Source organism: Plasmodium relictum (genome assembly GCF_900005765.1).
Source record: "Plasmodium relictum strain SGS1 genome assembly, chromosome: 1".
Taxonomy (NCBI): Eukaryota; Apicomplexa; class Aconoidasida; order Haemosporida; family Plasmodiidae; genus Plasmodium; species Plasmodium relictum.
Window position 1 is genome coordinate 148,299 of NC_041679.1, and position 15,286 is coordinate 163,584.

At 18.0% G+C, this 15,286-nt stretch overlaps 1 protein-coding gene across 1 annotated transcript; it reads right to left on the minus strand.

The window, feature by feature from the left end:
* Positions 1-1,167: 1,167 nt before the first annotated feature.
* PRELSG_0102500 (ubiquitin transferase, putative) lies at positions 1,168-12,385 on the minus strand (the record flags this gene model as incomplete). The annotated part of the gene is given in 9 exon segments (XM_028678200.1): positions 1,168-1,193; positions 1,294-1,430; positions 1,533-1,667; positions 1,743-1,903; positions 1,985-2,106; positions 2,237-2,333; positions 2,452-11,499; positions 11,504-11,917; positions 12,305-12,385. Coding segments are annotated over 9 exon segments (10,221 nt in total).
* Positions 12,386-15,286: the final 2,901 nt, after the last annotated feature.

Here is a 15,286-nt window from a genome sequence, read left to right on the forward strand (position 1 = left end):
TTTTATTTCTAATAATTTTTTGTATAGTTGAAATTAATTATGTAATACATATATAAACACAAAGTTGCTAAATATAACAAAATTAAATAAAAATTTACAAAACAAAAAACATTAAAAATACATATTTAAAATTAGGAATTTTATTTTTTAAAATATTATAAAAATTATTTTAAGTATTCTTTTTGTCTTATTTGATCATTTAATTTCTTTTTTTCTTAGGTATACTTAATTATTACAAATGAAAATATAATTTTATATATATTTTTAGTAGCATGATATAATGCTTTTATCTAAACTATTATTGATATTGTAATTATTATTTATTTCGTTATTATTATTCTAATTTTTTTTCATCTTTGTAATTTTTATTCCTTCTTTTACTTTTTTACTTTTTTAGAATTTTACTGAATTGTACATTTTTATTTTTCTTAAGAAATTTATTATTTTTTTTCTTTTTTTAAATGTGCAAAAATGTAAACTTATTTCATTAAGCAAAAATTCATATTTATAAATAAAAATGTCTAATGTATTCAATAACAAAAAAAAAAAAAAAAAAAATTTAGTATTTTATAAATGTATTAGTTCATGATATTTTATTTTATTTCATTTTAATTTATTTTACTTAAAATAATATTTCATAATAATACCACTTAACTAAAAATTAGAATTATGCACTTAGATTTAGGCAAAAGAAATTTTGTAAAAAAAAGATTTACTATTTTTTTATTTATATAATCATAATTTACTAATTTTCTAATTTTTTCCCCTTTATGTAATATTATAAACAAAATTATGTTATCTAATAAACACTTAATAATTATTTTTTTTTTTAGTTAAATGAATTTTAAATTAAGAAAGTACTTACGTATCTAGTTAATAATTGAGAATATGCATGCAACAATGATAAAAAAAAAAAAAAAAATACATATGGATTCATGTATACAAAAATATATATATGCAATCACTTAAAATTTTACAAATAAACTAAATTTTGCTTAATTTTTATGATTAATTATTTTTTTTTTAATAAAATATTATTAAATATATAATAAAATTTGTTTTTCAGTTAATTAAAAAAAAAATTAAAATAATAAATAAAGATATAACAATAAAATTATTATATAATAATAATTTTAAGAAATATCATATATTTTGATTTTAAATTTTCTATGATAACGAAAAGTTCTTTTGGCCTAAGAGAATAAAGAAATATAATAAGATAAAATAATTTATATATATATATATATATATATATATATATATATTTCAATATAAAAATAAAAATAGTATTACCTTCACGAATAGCATAAAGCAATCTGTCTCTTAATTTTTCTTTATCTTTATAATCAGGAATTTTTAAATAATTTGTACAGGTCATAACACTAGGAAGGTCATTATTATCTTCTTTTTTAACTACTTTCATTAAAGGTCTGCTCAAAAAAAAAAAAAAAATTGACATAAAAAATAAATTTTTGTTTAAAAAAATACAGTTTTTTAACAAAATTGTTTTTTTTTTAAAAAAGTATATTTACTTTAAAGCTGAAAATCCGTTATTAGGTAAAGATGATGTACCAGTACAAAATTTGACAAACATTCTTCTCTCTTCATTATTAAATTCAGAAAGTATTTCAATTAATGTAATAAATGTAATAGAATCATTTGTGTAGCTACAAAAAATAAAATAATAAATAAATATGTTAAATATAATTACTAATAATATTATTTTCCTTATATATATATACCCATGATCTGGTTTAATATAAGTAGACAAGTGGGATTTTGTCCAATAAGCATCATTTTCTATATTGCTTCCAAATAAGTATTCACAAATTTCTTCTTCATCAAAAATATTTGTACATATAAGTGGTGCAATTGTACTAAATCCAAATCGGAATGCCCATATCTAAAAAAAAAAAAAAAAAAAATATAGATATATATTGACGATTATCATTATTAAGTGTTTATATATATATAAAGTATTTACTTGAAATTTAATCCCTTCATATAAAGAATGCTCAATAGTTTTATTAATGAACAAATTTAAATTTTCATTATTCACTGATATATTTGATCCATTTGGTATCAATTCGACTGGTGGATCACTTCCTATTAATTTAAAAATATAAATATATATATATTTAATAATTCCTTTTTCTCTTTTAATTTTTTTTTTTTTTTTTTTATTGAATAAAAAAAGATTAAATATTAATAAATATTAAATAAATAATTTAATTACCTAATAAAGTAAAATCTAAGTGCAAATCTTCTATATTCTTATTTTCTTTTCTGTACTCTAATAATTTATTTATACTATTCATATTTACTCTATCAATCTATGTGAAAAAAAAAAAAAATAATAAATAATAAAAATTATACATATATACATATTTTTTTTTTTTTTTAATTCATTAAATCATATAATTGTTTTTTTTCATTTTCCTATTTTATTACCGCTTGATAGTGATGAAATTTTGATAAATTAACATATCCAGAATTATTCATTACAAGATACCAAAATAAAGGATGTAAATTAATATTAACATTTCTATTATCTGTTAATATTTTAGCACATAATTGACCTAATAATTTGAAATATTTAAATAATCTATTTTCTAAAGTGTCTTGATTTATATTTACATACTTCTTTTTATCTTTTTCATTTGATTTTTTAGTTATATTTTCATTTGTTTTTTTATCATTATTTTCATTTATTTTTTTGTTAGCATTTTCACTGTCCTTTTTATCAACATATTTATTTTCCTCTTTTACAGGATTTTTATTCTCTATTTCACTAAAAAGAGAATTAATTATATTATGTGTTACAGATTGTGTTAACTTAATTTGGTTATTTAAATTAATCTTTTTTTTTGCTTCATTCTTTTTTTTTAAATTTAAATTATTTTCTTCTTTCAAAAAATTTTCTTCAAAATCTTTCGTAAATAGTTTATACTTTTTTATCTGCACTTTTTTATTTTCTTTTCCTTCTATTTCTTTCTTTTCGTTATCTTCTATTTCCTCCTTTCTTTTCATTTCTATTTCTTCCGTTATCTTTTGGTTTACAGTATCTTTGTTCTCTTTATTTTTTATTTTTTCTTCTTTTTCTTTTTTCTCTATTTTTTTTTTTTTAGATATGTCTTCACTTGTTCTTTTTGAATTCATATTTTTATCTAATAACTTACAACAATTTTTTCTATTTTTTTCTTTTAAATTTATACTACTTTTACGTTTTGGTTTGTCAGATATATCCGATATATCTTCAACTTTTTCTAAAGGTGGATGATTATTTGAAGAGCTGATTAAAGATTCTTTAATTTCACTTAATTTATATATGTTACTTTTATCATTTTTATTTTTTCTTTTTATACATTTTTTTTCATTTTCTTTTTCTTCTTCTCCTTCTCCTCCTTCTACTTCATATTCATCTTCTTTATTTTCTTCTTCAATTTGTTCATCTTCATTTTCAAAATCTATTTCATCATATATTTCATCTTCCAAATGATCATCTATTTCATCATCATCATCTTCTTCATCTTCATCTTCCTCATAATCATTATAATCATCAATTTCTCTTTCTTCTTCCTCATCTTCTTCATCTTCATCTTCATCTTCCTCTCCTTCTTCTTCTTCTTCTTCTTCTTCTTCCTCTTCCCCTTCCTCTTCCTCTTCCTCTTCCCCTTCCTCTTCCTCTTCCTCTTCCTCTTCCTCTTCCTCTTCCTCTTCCTCTTCCTCTTCCTCTTCATTTTCTTTTCCTTCTTCTTCTAATTCATCTATTATTTCTTCCAATTTGTCATTTTCTTCATTAGAATAAACTATTTCTTCTTTTTCTTTAATGCCACATTTTTCAGAGCTTATACTTTTTTTTTTATTTTCTTCTTCATTTTTTTTCTCTTTTGTATCTACCTCTACATAACGTCTAATTCTTTTTTTTTTATTTTTGTCTGAATTAATGTATTCTTCATCTAATTCGGTTTGTTCTTCTTTTATATCAAAAATATTACTTTTTTCTAATGCTGTATTAAGAGTTATATTGGATGATTCTTTCTTCTGTATATTATTATCTTTTTTTTTTTGTTTTGTTTCTTTTGATCGTACATTTGCTAATACACTTTTCTTTTTTTCTTCATTTTCTTGTACTTTTTCCTCTTTTTTTTTTTTATTATCATTACTATCTTGACTACTTTCTATATTAGATAAATATTTTTTTTTATGACTCCTTACATTTTTATATTTTTTGGAATTTTTTTTACTATTATCTGAAATATTTTTAAAATATTTCTTATTTTTTTTATTTCTCATTTTGGCATCTAACAATTCTACTTCTGATATATCATCATATTTATTTAAATTTTTTGTGTTTTTTTGAAAAACATTTGAATTCATCGAAAAAAGAAAATGATTAATAAGATTATTAACAGAATTATAATTATTTGCATTTGAACCTTCACTAATAACGTTGATTCTTTTATTTACTGATGAAGATTGATAAGAATTAAAATTAAGAGAATTATGAGAATTATAAGACTTATTTATCCCCATTAAATCTGAGTTCTTTGGTTTCTTTAATAAATCAAAATCAAAATTATTTAAGTCAATTTTATAAGATATAGGAAAAAGATAACCATCTTCTATTTTAAATAATTTTAATTTCTCTTTTTTTAATTCTTCTATAACTTCGTTATAAAATTCTAAAGAAGGACCGATACCTGTACCTTCTTCATTAAAAAATTCTATATCTAAAAATGAAGGAGTGATATAATTAGAATTAATAAAATGTAAATGATTAAAAATACGAAAAGAAGAGTCAATCATTTTATTTCTATGCAATTTAATTTTTGTTCTTGGTAGAGTTAATGTAGTATTATCTGATAGAAAATTAAATAATTTTTTTTTATCGTAATTGTATGTATAATTAGAGCATACTGATAATAAATGCTCTTCTGTTAATATTCTATTTCCAAAGTTCACTTTTTCATTAAATTTTTCTACTAACTCTTTTATTTTTTGCTTATAATTATAAAAACCTCTATAATTTCCAAAATAAGTAATTTCAAAAAATAGTAACCTAATATCAATATCTACAACAAAATTAAATAAATAAAATATTTTATAAATCCAGGATGGCAATTTTTCACTAAATATAAATAATGGATTATTCAAATAATATATAATTTTATTATTTATACTATTTAATATAAAATTTTTCTTTTTTATATCATCTACTGTTAAGTTATTTTCTTTTTCGTTCATATTTTCAAAAATGTATTTCATTTTATTTATTTCTTCTTTCGTATCTTCTGTAAGCACAACATTAACTTCACTATTTACTTTATTAATTTTATTATCTTGATTGTTGTTTATATAAAAATTGAGAAGAGACGAAGTATCGCATCTTTTGAAATACTTACATAATAAAAATAAAAATTTAAAGAGTAAAAAATTGTACACATTGTCTATAAAAATATATTTTTCTTTATTTTTTTCAATTTCATGTTTATCTCTTTTCTGAGAACTTATATTTTCTCCTTCTTTTTCTTCCTTATCTAAAATCTTTTTTTTAATTATTTCACTGTATGCAGGCATGTAATTATATAATAAATAAAATTCTTCTTTTTCTTTTAATGTAAAATTTTCTTTCAACAATAATGATTCACATTCGTAACTATTTCTCTCTTCTTTAGTGTTTAAAGCTTTAAAGAAATTTTCCTTTTTATATTTTTCAAACAAGCATCTTTCTTTTTCTCTCATTACTTCAATTTGGTCAATACGATTCTTCCTTTTTGAATTATTTGAATTTTTTTCATTATTCATTAAAAAGTTAATGTTATGTAAATGTGTACTTAGCATGATATCTTTATTAATATAATGATCATCAAAAAATATAAGCTCTGTTGCTTTTTTCATTTCTTTTTTCATATAATTCGATAAATACATAGAATCGTTTTCTACAAAATTACTTTGTGAAAACAAAAATTCAATTTTTTTATTTTTATATCTATTTTTTAAGTAGTCTAATAAGTGTGAGGATTTTTCCTCTTCTGATTTATAGAATACCACTTCTTCTTCATCCTCTCTTCTTGAATCGTATTTATAAAGAAGATTTTCCATTTCACTATAATTCATTTCTCCTTTTTTCTTTACATCATTATTTATATCTTTTTTCAAAGAATTAAAAAAGCTTATATCCTCTTTTTCATCATATTGACTATTTATGTCATTTTGTGAATTGGAATTATATAAATATTTTACTAAATCAAAAGATATATTATAAAAATTGTATTTTTCATTAATAACTTTACAGTACAATGGGGTATCTATACTACTCTTCATTTTTTTATAAGTGCTCAAATCAACATAGGTATAAATATCTTCTTCATTTTCATTTATTTGACAATATTTTTTCTCTTCATTGTAATCAGTGGTTTTTTTTTTTTTTAAAGTAACAAAAAAATTGCTTTTTTTATTTATTTCATCTTCTAAGGGGTCTGAGCATCTTTCATCATTTTTTCTTTTTTTTATAATTTTATAATTGATATTATGAGCATTATTATTACTGTCCCATAAATATTTTATTTTATTTTTTAAGTTATAATAATCTGTTTCAAAATTTTCAACAACATCATTATAGACATAAAAATTTTCTGTGTTATAAAATATATTTTCTTCTGTTAAGCATAAAGAATTTTTGTTTATGTAATACACATCATCTAATTTAATTAAATATTCTGATAGGCAAGAATCACTATGAACATCTATTCCATTAATAGATAAAACAATTAAATCTTCGTTTTTATGATCATACTTTGAATAAAAACTTTTATTATTCTTATTTATATTTTTTCTTATAAAATTTTCTACTTTATTAAATGATTCAAATATATTAAATGATCCTTGTAAATTTCTTTTTCTGTCAATAAAACTTCTGACAAAATAATTATTTGTGTAAATATTTTCCCTTGAGAAGGTATTTCTATATGTTAAATTTTTAGAAATTTTATTTAATACATTAGTATTATCAGTTAATGATTTTTTATAATTTGTTTTATTAATTTTAGAAGGAATATATAGTCCTTCTTTGTAATTACTATTTGTTCCATCGTGTAAATAATCTGTTTCTTTTTCTAATTTTTCTTCATTTTTATCACTTTTCATTTGTTCTACATGTAAAGAAATTGGTATTCCTTTATTTAATGAATTAAAAACAGAAATATTATCTATATATAGACCATTTCTTCTTAAATGCATTGGAAAATGACAATTATAATTATTATATATACTCTTACTTTTTTTTTTGTTATTCTTGTTATTACTATCATTAAATAGGTTATCATAAAAAGAATCTTTTTGCATATAATCAAAATCATTTTTATAGTTACTTGAATTAAAATAGTCATAAAAACTATATTCCTTTTTATTATTAATTTTTAAAACTTTTTTTTTTTCTTTATTTAATTTAGAGTTTGATATGGAATTGTCTTTTACTATCTCTTTCTCCTTTTCTTTTTCCTTTTCTTTATTTTCTTCTATTTTCTCTATTATTTCTACTTCTTTTTCTTTTACCTTTCCTTGTTCAATATCTTTATCTTCTTTTCCTTTTCCTTTTAATATTCCTACTTCTTTTTCTTTTATTTTGGATTCCTCTGTCTTGTTTTTAATTTTCTCTTTATCTGCTTCATGTCCTTTTCTTAAACTTTTATTTTTTTTTGATTCATTTTTTTCATTATTTTCATTGCTATTTATTTTTTTTTCTACTATATTTTCTATAAAACATTCCTTACTATTAGAATCTTCTTTCCCTTTTTTTTTCTTATTTTGTTTTACACTTTTTGTAGTTGTATCATTGTTTTTTTTACTTTTCAAATTAAAGAATGAGTTATCATTTTTTAATGAAGGAAAATCATCATAACTTTTTATCCATCTTGTATCACTGTCTTCTCTTTCCTGACATTGTTCAATATTGTTATTTTCTTTAAAAAAATATATAGGTAAATTATCATATATATTTAAACATTCTTTGGTTAACTTTATAAGTAATGAACAATTATTAAATGAAAGATTATTCATAATTAAATAGTAATGATATGAATCAAAAATTTCAGTTACTAAAGATTCTATTTTTTTAAATTCATTGTCATCAATTTCTTCAATATTCTTTTTAAATATATCATAAAATATGTTGTATAACGTTCTTACACTATTTAAAAATATATTGATCACTATTTCTTCCATCTTCTTATTATTAGTAAATAATAATGCATATAAAAAAATGTATAAACGAATATTTCTATCAATATTTTTTAATAAATTAAAAATGTTTCTTTTATTTTTTTCTTTAGTTAAATCAAAAACAAAATTATCCTGTTCTGTATTTTTTTTTTCTTTTTTTTCTGAATCACAATGGAATAGTTTTTGAAATAAAAAAAAATATAAACGCTTTGCTATGTTGTATTGATAAAAGTATATGGATGAGTTTTCATGCATTAAAGATAAATTAAAAAATAAATTAATTAAATAATAGTAACATAAAACTATATTATTAAAACATGTAACTTCGTTTACAATTATATTATGTATTGAGATAGAAGATGAGGAATTTTTTTTGCAATCATTGTAATTTTTATAATTTAAAAATAATGACGTAAACTCAATAGCAACATTTTTCATTTCTCTTTCATGATGGAAAAATAAAAAGCTGTTTTCATAATTATATATACTCTTAGCATTAAACATATCATAAAAATAGAGAAATATAATATTATATACTTTTTTATTAGAACATATGCAATTATCCTTTTCACTTTCATCTATTTCCTCCTTTTTTTTTAATAAAATCTTATTTATAATATTAGTTAACACAAATAAATAAGGCTTTTTTGAATTATATAATGAGTTTATTTCATTGAGAGAATTTCCTATTTTGTTACATAAGTATTTATTAAAAATATCATTATTATTTTTATTTATTTTTTCATTTAAAGATGAAAAACTGACTTCTTTTGATATTAATATACTAAAATGTTCAATAATTTTACACATAATAATTCCACTTATAACGGAAGATTCTGATAAATTATTAGAAACTATACTTTTTATAAAGGAATACATTTCTTTATAAAAAGAAAAAATATAATCTAAGCAATCAACAAAGTCCGAATTATTGTAATAAAAAAAAGATATTTTATATAATGAAATAAAAAGAGATAATGAAATAACTATACACAAATATTTAATATCAAAATACAAGGCACTTTCATATATATTATATATATTTGGTATAATTATTTTTATCAGAGTCATTAAATAATTAAAATTATTTTTATAAAATTCTAACTTATGTTTTTTAACATCAATGGGAAATTTATAAATTATATAACCATATTTTTCATAACTAAAAAAATTATCTAAACTTTTTTTTTTATCATCATCATTATCTGTATTTTTTTCTTTTTCTTTATCTATATCAATATTTTTACCTTTACAATATTCTATATTTTCTACAAATATATTATCATTTATGTTTTTTTTCTTTTCATATTCGTAAATTATTGATCCATCATATGTGCATATAGGAAGAAAAGAATATAATGTAAATAAAATATAAATTATTAAAAAACTGTTATTTTGAAACTTTTTATTTTGAAAAAATTCATTAAACTTATTTAAAAAATCACTATTGCAAAAATTCTCAAGTATATTATTACTATAATGCACAAAAATAGATATTATATAAAAGGTTTCCATAAAAGCATATAAATTATCTTCTATTTGACATTCAATTAATAACTTTATAATATTATCTCTTATATTAATATTATAAACACTTTCTATTTCTGAGCTTAACTTAAAATATGTATTATCATTATTGTTTAAATTAATTATATTTTTTAATAATTTATTAGCATAATCAGTGCTACTACTACAATTATCCTTCATTTTATTTTCCTTTGAGTAAGTTTCATCACAATTACTAATATTCCAGATATTATTTTCTTTCGAATTTATAAAATTACTATTATTATTTTTATTTTTATTAACTTTCTTATTTTCTAAAACATAAGAATTTGACTCTTTTCCATTACATACTAAATTATTATCAATATAATCATCTTTTAGATTATCAACGGTATTTTTTAATAAAGAAGTAAGTATATTGATATTTTCATTCGAATTATTACTTTTACATTTTATATTTGAGTACTCTTTATCACATATATATAAGTCTTCTATATCGCTTTGTTCTTTTTTATAAATTTTTTTATTATTTTCATTTAAATAATTCTTTTTTATATTATTGCTGCTATTTATTTTATCATAATCACATTTACTGTTATCTTTTCTTATTTTTATTAATTCTTCATCACTTTTTCCTTTTTTTTCTTCTTCATCTTTTATGTAATTTTTTGTTTTTTTTTTATTTTTCTTATTTGAATTTTCTTTTTTTTTTCTTTGTTCCTTATTTATTTTTTTATCATCTTTATCATCATCTATTATATGAATATCTTTTTTATTAATTAAATCGTTAGCATATTCTTCATCTGATATTTCTATAACTTCCTCTACTTCTTCACTTACTTCGATTTTTTTATTCTTTTGATCTTTTATATTTTTTTTATCCTCAATTTTATATGAGGAACCCATTTTCTTTTTATCTACATCAATTAAATTACTACTTTCTATTTTCTTTTTTTTTTCTTTTTTTTCAACTACTTTACTTAAATAAGAAACTTCTTTTGAATTTTTTTTTGAAAAATGTTTTTCTTCTAAATTTGAAATTGATTTTTCATTTTTTTCTTTTTTTCTTAATTTATTTTCATCTTCTAATCGCAAGGTTATCATTTTATCAAGTAATGATCTCCATAAGGTACATATAATATTTAATATGTGAATGTAATGAAAATGAAAAAAGTTAATAAATATGCTACAGTATGGAGTGATATACTTTGTAATATGTTTATATTTTGTTATATTATTAATCATTTGAATAATACAAAAGAATATTTTTTTTTGAATATTTACATTATAAAAATCTATATGCATTAACATATACTTAATACTTTTTTTTTTTAATATAAACATAGGATCTTTTTCTACTAATTTTTCAAAAATTTTTAAGATAACTTCAGCTACATCTATATATTCAATATCATTTAATTTTTTGTTTAATATATAAACTCCTTCTTTATTATTAATTAGGTATTTTATTGAATTAGGATATATATCCAATATAGTATATATACAACATGTTGCAGTATAAATAATATTAATATATTTTACATCTATAGGATTTGCATCGTTAAGAAATAATTTTTCATTATCTGATTCTAAACTACATTCACTTGTAACACTAGAATTACTAGATGAATCAGAATAAGTATCCAATTCACTACTTTTTTCATCTGATTCTATTATAACTTCTCTTTTATTACTACTTTTTTCATCTTTTTCTTCATCTTTACTACTAAGCGTTTCAGAATTTTTTTTTCTTTCTTTATCATTATTGTTCTTATTTTTTTCTGTATTTTTTTTTTTTTTTTTTTTTTTTTTTTTTTTTTTTTTTTTTTTTTTTTTTTTTTTTTTTTTTTTCATTATCACTATAATCTAAATCACTATAATTATCATCAAAATCTGAAGCATATACACCTATGTGTTCTTGAATTATTTTGAAAAAGCTATTAATACCACTGCCTACTACTTCATTTATTTTATCAGATGATACCTTCTTATCATTTAATGAACTTTTTGATATCTTTTTATTATTATTATTATTATTATCATTTTTTCCATATACACTGTTATAACTTATATGGGGATTTTTTATAACATGAATCAGAACATTAATATATTCTTCCAAGTTAGAATTGCTTAAACCTCCATCAGCTGATAAATTTAATTGTTCATAAAAGTCATTCAAACCAGCTAGCTGTAAAAGGAAAATATGAATACAAAAATAAAATAAAATAATAAATTATTATTTCTATATATAATATATCATATAATTCTATAATATAAAATGTAATATCATAAAATAAAGATATATATATATGCATGAATTGTTCATATAAGAAATTATAAAAAAACACATAAAAGCATTTTTTACATTAAATAAAATAAACATATATTTTTTAATATAAAATAATTACACATAAAATAGATATTTACAAAAACATATATATTTTACATAAATATATATAGTAAAAATTACAGTATTTATCCATTTCCATGCAAAACAAAAAAAAAAAAATTAGAAAATATGAAAATAATTTACATATATATATATATATATAAAATATAAAAGTGTAAAAATTACCATTTCTGATTCATTTCCATTTTTGATACTGTTAATAATGTAAGAGTATTGAGAGTTCTCAAAAACCAAATATTTTTTCATTATGATTTATTTCATAATATTATAATTACATATAAAACATAATGTATAGTAAAGCAAAAAAAAAAAAAAAAAATACTTATGGCTTGTTTTGAACTTAAAATATTTTTATATTTTACAATTAAATTTTTTTTTTTAAAAAAAAATTAAATGAAAAAGTTATAAATGTAAAAACATAAAAAAATTGAAAAAAAAAAAATAAGGTTTCATATGTATAAATATATATATGTGTTGAAGATAAATATAAGATTGTATTTAAAAGAAATAAAATAAAAAAAAAATATTTCATTCCTTTAACAAAAAAATAAAATAAAATAAAATAAAATAAGAAAAGTTAACTTTATAAATAGAAATGCATAAAAAAAAAGTATAATAATATATCTTTATAATAAAAAGAAAATTAATTAAACAATTATATATGAGTATGAAGAAAAAAAAAAAAAAATGAAATATAAAAATTAAAAATGTTTATTGCTTTTTTTTTTTTTTTTTTTTGATCATAATTTTAGCACATTTTGAGGTGTACAAAATGTCAACAAATGATTTGCGTATGAAGTTAAATTAAGAAAAAAAAAAATATATGTATACATACTTAAAATTCTTTATTCATATTTATAAAACATAAAATTGATATAAATATGTATTTAAATGATTATGTTACAATAATTATAAAAATAGATATACGTAATAAAGATAAAAAAAAAAAAAAATATATTAAAATATTAGTGGATAATTTTTCCCAAATTATCCTTTTTTATGAATAAACTGAAAGAAATGCAGTAAATTATAATAAAATGTTTTTTAAATATTAGAATGTTTTTTATCTACCAAAATTCTAAACTCTTATGAGGAATTCCATTTGAATATTCTTTTTTAATTTAATTTAATTGAACATAATGAAGAAAATTGTAAATTTATTTTGTCATATCTATTAGAAATAATATTATTCATTGATGCATTCTTACGTATGAAATAATAATAATGTAAATGGATAAAATTTAATTTATATACACATAAGTATAAATAATAAGTTCATCCATTTTTAATATTAAAATTTTTACAAACTAAAATTTATACTATTTTAGATTAGTTCTTACAATATTAATAAACATTTTTTTAAGTATAAATAAACATACTGTATTTTTTTCATCTTCATATATGTTTCATTATTAATTATTCAAGAAAAGTTTTTTATAAAAGGCATATACTTTTTTCTAAAATATAAAGTTTTATAAATTTATTTTTTACGAAATAGAGAAAATATATATATATATATTATATTCCCCTTTTAATTTAATAAAATGATACCATCTAAATATCTCTTGAGATTCAGTTTTATTTTTTAAATTAATAATAAAAACCCAATGAGATGCTAACTTTTTTTTTAACAGTAATATTTTAAAAGGATAAATTACATAAAGAAGATATAGTAGTAGAAATACATATATATTTTCATAAATTATTATTAAAAATGATCATAAATAATTAAAAGAAATCATTAATTTTTTAAAGTTGTAAAAAATAAAAAATACTTAGATATATCAATGAAAAAAAATAAGTGAAATATGGTAATTATGATAATAATATGAAGTAATCAAATTTGAAATTTTTTGAAATGTAAAATTTCCGTTTTAAGAAAAATATCAACTTTCATCGTTTTTTTATTAATCTATTATTTATAAAAAGATTTGATTCAAGGGATGAAAATATGTAATTTATTTTTGTTTTTTTCTAACTTAAAGAAAAAGTATCCTAATATATGAGTTATATTAATTTTATAATTATCCAAATTTATCCATATAATTTTTTTCATATTTTAAATCAAATTATGAAACTTAAAAAAAAAAAAAAGACTTATTTAAAAAATTACTTAAGCCTTAATAGTAACTCGAATTAAAATATATTATACTTTAATAGAAATAATAATAAAGAATATAACTTTTTATAAGGTTTTGGATAATTATGAAATTTCAAATCACTTAAACCCTTTTCATATATGTATATATATATATATATATATATATATATATATATATATATTTTTTCTTAAATGTATTTTCTATATTTTTTCTACCTTATAGTTTTTTAACTTTCTATAAATTTTTTTCTTTTTTTCTTTTCTTTAATATAAACATATGTTAATATTTAGTACTTTTTATTAATATTAAAATTTATTAGTCTTATAATAGCTGTATTCGTTTTATTACTCAATTTACATAGCTTTAGTTCTGATTTTAACTAAACCTTGTTAAAAGTTTTAATGAGTATTTTCCATTTAAAATATTTGTTCAAAATTTTAGTATCTTTAAAGATATTAATATGATACATGTTAATTATTTATTTATAAATTACTTACATTTTTAAAATAAATGAGATAAAATAATTTAAATATAATATTAATCAAAAATTGTGCAAATTTTTAATCATGGAATTTCATAAAATTTACTGCATTTTTTAATTTTATTTTAATTAATATTAAAAAAATCTTAAAAATAAAAAAAATGCATGCACAAATTGATATTCATAATAATATAATTTTTTTATTAATCTTATTTTATATCAAAAATAATTTTTAATTTCATTTCTCTAAAAGTAAATTTGGATATTTTTCTTTTAATTTATACGCATACTTCTAAATTGTTTTTTAAAACTTTTAATCATATTTTGTTTTTCATATATCTTTTGTCTATTTTTTTTTTTTTTTTTTAATTTTTATTGTTTAAATAATCTATTGCTTTTATCTATTTAATATATATTTTTTGTTTTAATCAGTTTTTTATTATTAATTATTTTTTTAAACTAGTTTTTGTTTATTTTTCTTAATTTTTTTTTATGTTCTGTTCAATTTTTTTTTTTTTTATGTTGTTTATTATTTGTACTTTTTTAAATTTATATTTTAATAAT